This window comes from Zingiber officinale, chromosome 4A, assembly GCF_018446385.1.
Source record: "Zingiber officinale cultivar Zhangliang chromosome 4A, Zo_v1.1, whole genome shotgun sequence".
NCBI lineage: Eukaryota > Viridiplantae > Streptophyta > Magnoliopsida > Zingiberales > Zingiberaceae > Zingiber > Zingiber officinale.
Window position 1 is genome coordinate 132100643 of NC_055992.1, and position 8835 is coordinate 132109477.

At 38.6% G+C, this 8835-nt stretch overlaps 1 protein-coding gene and 1 pseudogene across 1 annotated transcript; both read left to right on the forward strand.

The window, feature by feature from the left end:
- The first annotated feature begins 15 nt into the window (after positions 1–15).
- Positions 16–3966, forward strand: LOC121971283 (annotated as a pseudogene).
- Positions 3967–4518: 552 nt separating this feature from the next.
- On the forward strand, positions 4519–5859 carry LOC121971284 (pentatricopeptide repeat-containing protein At1g55890, mitochondrial-like). The gene has a single exon (XM_042522463.1). It carries the CDS (start codon positions 4561–4563, stop codon positions 5764–5766), a length of 1206 nt encoding a protein of 401 aa, XP_042378397.1. The 5' UTR covers positions 4519–4560; the 3' UTR covers positions 5767–5859.
- Positions 5860–8835: the final 2976 nt, after the last annotated feature.

The window sequence follows — 8835 nt, forward strand, 5'->3', positions numbered from 1 at the left end:
AACAGTCCACTTGAGTAGCGGCGCTACCCTTCCATATGATGAAGAAGCGTATGTGCTGCTGCTCTCTCGCTGCTCTGCGCACCCACAAACCCTTGCCCTTCCCCTTCTACATCTCCCTCTCACTCTCCGTCGTCGCCGCAGCCTCCCCTCGCCGACGCCTCTCCAAATTCTTCTCCCCCTCCTCCTCATTGAACGCAGTGCTATCCATAGCCGCGGATGACTACCGACCCCCTTCCTCCTTCCACTGTGGACCATCCCTCCGCCGTGGTCACCTCCCGGAATCGCCACCTCTCTCTTTGAATCACTCCAGTGAGGACGGCGACGGCGGCGTTATCGAAAAGGCAAAGTTTTGCCGCGTCTTCGATGTCGCCGCCCTCCGGGTTCCCGTGGAGGAGTGCGCTGCCCTCGAGAGCCACCTCCGCGGGCACCTCCTCAACTGGCCCTGTGTCCGCAACATCGCCAGGGTACCCGGCGACGATCTGGACCTTGGGATCCAAAGACTGCTCCGAGAGGGCGAAGGGGATGGCGGGGCTAGGCTCGACTCGCTCGCGGCCAGGGTTGATGGGAGGGCTGACGTCGAGACGGCGGCGCTGAGTCCAGTGCTGTATAGGGAAAAACTCGCGAAGGAATTCAATTGCAGTGGGTTTCTTAAGTTTAGGAATCTGGCGAAGCTGTCGCGGCCAAAGAAGAAGAAGAAGAAATTGAACAGCAAAGATGGGGGTGATCTAGCGAGAAAGAACTTAGAAAAGAATGATTTTTATGTCGTCAAGATGATCGGAGAAGAAAAAGACGAGGGGGATTTAAGCGGTTTGCTCAGCGAAGACTTCAAAGGACGGAGGTGGAGAGGTCTTACCAGGCTGCTCCTATTGGACGAGAAATATGCAAAGAAAGGTGTGAGTGAACTCCCAGAGGCCATCAAGGTGCCTATGATTCCTTTGTGAGTTCTCCATTTGAGTTTGCCAATTGAATTATCCTTTGTATTCTTATCTTTTCTATATGTAAGTGGAGACTACTTATTTGATTTCTAGTGAATAATTTCCACCACATCTAATTCAAAAGGAAAGAATTGATATCCAAAGAAGAAGATCCTGTTGCATTTAGGAATTGCTTCCAATGTAACATGAAGTCGAATGAACTAACTTTAACTTGTAGTTTTTGGACTTGGGACATGCAAACACAAATCAAAATGACTTCAGAGCAAGTGGGCACTCTTTAGTGCAGCTTATATGACACTCGATTTCTCCATATTTGTTCATACTATAGCATGATTATGCTTCTTATCGTGTGAATACTACAACAAAGGATAACTTACATTGACAAACTACTGTGGAAGGAAAGATAATTTTGAGATCGCAAGAATTTCAAGATGTTGGGATGCACCATCTGTTGCAAAGATATATAAAAATTAACTTGCTTGTTGCTTCCAGTTTTTCGTAAAAGAAATCTTTGTGTGAGAACTCATTTGTGTTGCTTGAAATATTTGCATATTCACTTTGTTTGAATGCCATTCAATTATTTGGATCCACGTTTCTTTTATTGCATTTGGATAGAGGATGATTGAAACAACTCGTTGAATTTTTTTTGCCTCAGGCTGTATTAAATGGCAACACATTCCACAGTAGATCCTCGTCATTTGAGCTTGTTCAATGCCAGCTGACCTTATTCTATGATTATTGGTCAATGAGTGAGGTGAATCAATGTTTTTCTACATGTCAATATTCATTGCCCTATTAATTTCTTCATTTACCTTTTTGTGATAGCTTTTAGTTTTCTGTAAATTGATGGTCTAGCTGTTTTTTCAGCTCCTCGAGGCCTTGCTACCCGAGGGCTTGATTGTTCCAACTGGATTTGAAACAATTGGCCATATTGCACACTTGAATTTGCGAGATGAACACTTACCTTTTAGAAAACTTATCGCACAGGTCAATTTCTTCAACAGGGATTCTGTAATTAATATTCAATTATGGGTGTTATCCTGATATTAGATGTACTCGTATTGTTCAGATAGTCTTGGATAAGAACAGGCCAAAAATACAGACAGTGGTTAACAAGATGGATGCAATTCAAAATGAATACAGGACAATGCAACTTGAAGTCTTGGTTGGCAATCATTCCCTTGTAACAACTGTGGTGGAGAATGGATTTGTTTTCAAGTTGATCTCGGAAAAGTGTAGGATTCTCATTCCCTTCTGATGTGTGTGTATTGAGATTCTCATTTTCAACTTTGACTTGTTTGTTTCATCAATTAAAGCATTAGAAGATGGCATCATTAGCTTGTTAGTTTGCAATATGAAGACTACGAGTTCAAATAATGTTTCTTTTTTGTTTTGACTGCAGTTATTGGAATTCTAAGTTGGCAACTGAGAGACAACGACTTATCTGCAGTTTCACAAGATCTGATGTCGTATGTAAGCCCCTTTCTCAGTTTGTATAGACTTCAGATATGATTATTCACTGCCACTATTATGTGCTTCTTCGTATCAACTGACCATAAACAGTTGATATTTTTTATAATGAATACAATTTGGTGAATTGTTTAGATGTGCAAACATGGTGCCAACCAAGGAAAGCTAACATCGAAATATTTGATACTAGCATAATAACATGTTTGTACATGATCATGAATAGGCGACGTATTCTCTGGTGTTGGTCCAATAGCCATTTCTGCAGCAAGTGAAGTGTGTATTTGCCAATGATCTAAACCCCAATGCTGTTGAATATCTTGAAAGAAACATTGTCCTCAACAAGCTCGAGAGGAAAGTAGAGGTATGATGAAGCTGTTTGTCTATACATTTGAAGTTGTTATTGTTATGCTTGACATAGTGAGTCTTCGACAGTTTAGCATAACTACGGACTTCTTTTGGTCTCGTTTTTTGGTTTGTCATTCACGTGTTCTGGATTTTCTTGTAGTTTATTTGTCGGAGACAATTGTTTAACTTTCCAAATGTTATTTTAATGGCAACTAATACAGTTACTGTTTACGTCTCAGGTTTTTAACATGGAAGGCCGTAGGTTCATTGCTGCAATGTTCACTACTCAACTGAGATATTCTATTACACAAGTGGTTATGAATTTGCCAAATGATGCTACCGAATTTCTAGGTTCGTTCGTATTCTTTTCAAATCTTCAACATATTACTGCAATTTTCACACTTTCTATTCTAATTTGACTGAATATAGAATTGTGTTTGGATATAAACTACTAGAAAGGATGTTTTGACAACCAAACTAGAGTGAAAAGGCAACGAGTAAAATAATATTGGTTCTCAGTTTAACCAGTTGAGCTTGTCGGTCCAGTGCAGTTCGGTTTTCAAAAACACTGCCTCATGAATTTTGCATATTGAAGTATCGCCGAATATGAATTTTTATATCGCAATCTACAATGAAGTGAAACAAAGCACACAGCACAATTTTAGCTCAATCTGTTGGTTGTTTGATAGACTTAATGGCTTGAATTTCTACTCTCAAACAGATGCATTTAGAGGAGTATTCAGAAACACTCCTACGTCCGCTCGCACTCTTCCAAAGATTCATGTCTACGGATTCTCAAAGGCACAAAACCCTGAGTATGATTTTCAAGAGGTCAGTTCATCTTGCTGCAGACTAATCATTATCGTCGAGTCATACTTGTCATGACTATTTATCTATTGTCGGCTAATAACCCAACTATTATTGTCATTATTAAGCTGATCAAAACAAGAATGGTTTTCTTTCGCAGAGGATTAATGTCGCATTGTGAGGAAGTTGTCGATGTAGAAATGCACAGAGTCCGTCTTGTTGCGCCCGGAAAATGGATGCTTTGCGCATCGTTCATATTGCCCGAAGGTGTTGCTTTTGGGAAATAATTAGTTCACTCCCTAGAACAAACATGCTGAGCCTTTTATCACTTGTATTATATATGATGTTTTATCTCTTAATACATTAATTTTTTAAAAAGAAATAGATTTACTATTTATTATCATTTAAAGGGATGCCCTTTGTTTTTATTATCATTTAAAGGGTAACCAAAAGAATATTTTATAGTTAAAAGAAGCTGTATGTTGGAAATTGAAATAATGTGTGAAGTAGTTTTGATTAATATTAGAGAAATTTTAATTAATATTAGAATGGTTTTAGTTAAAATTGTTTTATATTTAATGATTTAGGCCAAAAGTACTATAATAGTGAAGTAGAGCAAGTTTAACAATGTTATAAATAATTTTGATCAAAAATATTTTAAATTATAGTAATTTTAATCAGTTTTAAAGTAGTTTTAACGAGTAATTTTAATTCGTGTTAGAATAATTTTTATTAGTATTAGAGTAAATTTGATTAATAATAAAATAATTTTGATTAATATTGAAGTTATTTTTGTGATATTGTTATTATAATATTTGATCAAATTTGATAAAGAAGAGTTATTTTTGGATGATCTTTACCACTTTTTTTCCAAACGTTTATATAAAATCCCTTGCGCTTTATATCATTTATACAAATTAAGGTACCAAATTGCAAAAACAAATGGTTCAATAAAACCCTCTCCTATCTTCGCCGCCGTTAGGGCAGCAGAAGATTGCTAAAAATGATGACCAATCGCACTCGCTGTCTGTTCCTACTCCACCGCCGCCTCTCCTCCACCTCCACCGCCATCGCTACGTCGCCGGTAGCTATCGATAAGCCTAACCCTCCAACGCCCTCCGAGCCGCTCTCCCTCACCCTCAACAAGCTCTTCAACGAGCGGGACCCTGACAAGCTCACCGCCGCCTTCATCGCCGCCTCCTCCTCCTACCGCTTCCGCTGCCGCCACCGCATCTACGAGGTCTCCATCCGCCGCCTCGCCAAGTGTGGCCGGCCCGATGCCGTGGAGGCCATCCTCGAGCACCACAAGAGTTTCTCCTCTGACCTAGCTCACGAGGGCTTCGGCATCAGCCTCATCTCCCTCTACGGAAAGGCCGCGATGCCCGCCCACGCAGCCGCCACCTTTCGGCAGCTCCCCGATCTGGGCTCCCCCCGCACCGTCAAGTCCTTCAATGCCCTCCTCACCGCCTACGCCCAGTCCGGCGACCTCAACGGCCTCAATGAGGCCTTCCGCGATATCCCCGCCTCGATCACCCCTGATATCATCTCCTACAACATCCTCATCGGCGCTCTCTGCGAAAAGGGCGACCTTGAGGCGGCTATGCGCACGGTCGACCTAATGAACACGAACGCAATCTCCCCTGATCTGATCACCTGCAACATCCTTCTACACTCTTTCTACATCAACAAACCTTCCGAAGCGGAGAAGATTTGGGCGATGATGCGAGAGAACAACATCGAACCCAATTCAAGGAGCATCAACGCTAAGCTGCGTTGGCTGGTCGCCGAAGGAAGAACGAACGAAGTCATCGAGCTCGTCGACCAGATGAAGCGCAACGGACCGAAGCCTGATGCTTTCACCTTCAATGCCTTGCTCAAAGGCTACATCCAAGATGGGAACTTGGAGGAGGCGAAGAAGCTGTACCTCGATTTCGCAAAGAACGAGTGCTCACCGAATCAACAGACGTTTGAGTTTCTTATCTCATACCTTTGCGAGGCCGGTGAGCTCGACTGGGCGGTGAGGTGCTGCAACGATGGCATGAACAAGCGGTGCTATGTGAGAGCGTCATTTTTGCAAGGGGTGGTGGATGCGCTGGTGAAGAACTCGAGGGTGGAGGAGGCGAAGAAGCTGGTGGAGGCTGGCTGGAACAACCGCTACCCCAAGACAAGTCTCGGGTTGCCCGAGTCTACTCAGAGTTTGGTTGTTTAATTAGAGATAAATCTCAAGATATTGGATAATCTATCACAAGTTATTGGATAATCTTATTATTCATGGATATTTTTTCTTCTTTCGTATTGAACACTTGAATCTGTCTAACAAAATCATTTGCTTTGATTCAAAATGAGTTTGAGAAGCGAATTCACAGGCGGCATGAGTCGCCGGCCCCAGTTTAAAGAAAGGGTACTCTAGTTCTCTAGCTAGAACTGTGACCGTGGCGAAGGAAGCAAATAAGAGGACGTCAACGGACCGACGGAGATAACGTCGTCTCCTCCGAGGTGCTGGAATTGGAGGGAGTCGACGGCAAGCTGCATGTTGTCCAATGTCCAGGTCCCGGCTTCTCCTTCGGTTAATTCTGAAAGGGACTAGTTTGACCTACGAAAAATTTCCACATTTTTTTTTCCAAAAATCCAATTAAAACCAACAGAATTTTGTTTTTCGCTTTCCCTGCTGAACCTTGTTTTTTTTTCTCTCTTTACCTTCCTCAACACATAACCCCTTTTTTATTCTTTCTTTAACTCTAATTTTACCCTCAAAATTCTTCCTACCCTGTCAATAAGGTAGGAAAAGAGAAAAGGCAGTGACAGGGAAAGCTAACTATATTGTTCATCTGATTATGAGTATCGAGAAAATATTGAATCCATTCCTAGTTGGTTTTCTCATTGCTAACTGGTTCTCAGTGTTGAGTGCATATAATTTTTGTTCGTTCATTGTTAAGATTGTAAATGTACACAGACGAAAAGTCTGCAGCTTGATTTTTGTAATTCTATACTTCCTTGCTTGAAATGAATAAGTAGGATGGAAGCCTAACATCATAGTTTCTATTCTTGCTGTATTCGACTAACATCGACTCCAAATTGAAGATCTAAACCATTGTGATCACTAAAGCACCAATGACTGTTCTATTTCTCAATTGTCTTTATCGAATGTTTTACTGTGTCCTTGTTATGGACTGATTCCATTCATTTTAGTTAATAGCTCCTAAACCATACAAGATCGATCCCATTCATTTTCTAGTTCATCCTTTTAGGTTTGTTTCCTGAAATCTGCATAATCTTTACCACTTTTTGATGCCTGATCTTGTTGATTTTTGTTAGTGTGTGTATTTATGTGTCAAGATACTCCTTCATATTTTGTGGATAATTATTTCATAAAGGCAAATATTTATTGTTAATCCTTTACTTTTTATATGATTAATGATAAAATTTTATAGATTAATGAATATATTAATATGAAAACAGTCATTGATCAGATAGATATCCAGAGAGAACATGAATATTTAGATCAACGCTGAGTATGACTAGATCGAGATTGATCGAGAGATAGATATTCAAGCTATACTTAGGAGAGTCTTGAGTTTAGAGGTGCACTGAAAACGACCCACTTAAGAGATCACATATTAAGCATCATTAGTCATTTCTCTGATGGACGACTGTAACTGATCTTTTGATTTAAGACCTTCGTTTATTCTATACGTGGAGTTATGTACTTTGACATCGTTAAAAGTAATTTTTAATCAGATTATGATTAATACGATAGTTGGTGTATGACAAAACGTAGAGAGAATAATATTGAGTCGATAAAGAATTCATTGCTCTTTTGGATAAGGAGTTAACATCCTGGTCGTTTGATAGAGATATTAGTGACTTAAAATCCATGGTTATGGGAGGAATATTTATTTTTCAAGAGGAGTTTATTATGTCTTGGAAATCAAGTAAAACAATTAATTTGGTGATAATGCATCGAATTAATTGGGATGTAGGCTTAAATGAAGAGATTGAATTACATAGTAATCGGTTTATGGTGATATATAGTTTATGACTAATACTAGTTTTATCACGTTGGATGACTAAAAATTGTTACGGGATGGTTACCTTCTATGCATGGTTTGCACTGTCTTCGTGCATAAAACCTAGAGGGTTGCACGCATAGTACGTAGATATTAACATTATCTATAATTGATTATTTTAGTGGATACTAAAATTAATCGATTTTATTATTTCTGAATTAGAATTAATTGTCTTATTAATTAATTTTGAAATATCAAAAGCTATAACAAAATATGAATTTATTTGATCAAAAGATGATTAATGGAGAATTTGAATAACCATAATCATGATGATTAATGAAAAATTCGAATAGTCACAATTATGATAATTAATAGAGAATTTGAATAGTCATAATTATGATGATTAACAGAGAATTTGAATAGTCATACCTTTTCATCTTCCTTGGAGGTTATAAGTAATTATCCTTGGAAAGATTCTTTAACGATCTCTCTCTCTCTCTCTACTTCTCCCTTGAAAACTTCATTTTCACTTTCTTCCATCGAAAGTGATCGATATTGCTTCCAAAAGGTTTTGTCGATCTAAGAGGCTAGCAACTAACAGATCGTGTCAATGTCGTGATCTAGTGAGTATAGATGTCGCTAGAGTATGTGAGGCTCTCATTTGTTTGTGATATCATTCACTCTATCAAAAACTACGAGGTATAGTTTATTTCATGTGATTTTATTTAAAACTATATGTATCACGAAGAGATCCATAATTTAAGAAAAAAAATCTGATGTTAATATATGTATTCTGTTACGCTCCTATTTCAACAGTGGTATTAAAGCCAATTCGTGGTTAGATTATATAGTATGAAACGTCTTCTTTAAAAAATTTTGTGCAATCAATGTTTTGTGAGATTTCATAGAAATTTTTATTCCTTTATTTCAAGTTATATAGTTTAACATTTCAAGATAGAAATGAATTTTTGTCTATCTAACCTGTACATAAATACATGTTTTGATTGAGATATAAATATCTTATTCCATAATTATATTAACATGTTAAAATCCCCGAGACCTACTTGTCCTAAAATGAATCAAGACGCAATGAAAAGTTATGGCCAAAGAACATGATTACTTCTATATTAAGGGAGATACATCTCGTAATGAGATTGTCCGAATGCACAAGAAGTCATTAATGGTGAGACATTTTTAATAATAATAAAATCTCTTAAATTTATTAAGTCAAGATTTGTTAAATGTCCTCCATTAATAACTATGATGATAGT

Bases quoted from the DNA above. Each gene is read 5' to 3' on its own strand.
- LOC121971284 (XM_042522463.1), top strand. From the start codon at position 4,561: ATGATGACCAATCGCACTCGCTGTCTGTTCCTACTCCACCGCCGCCTC.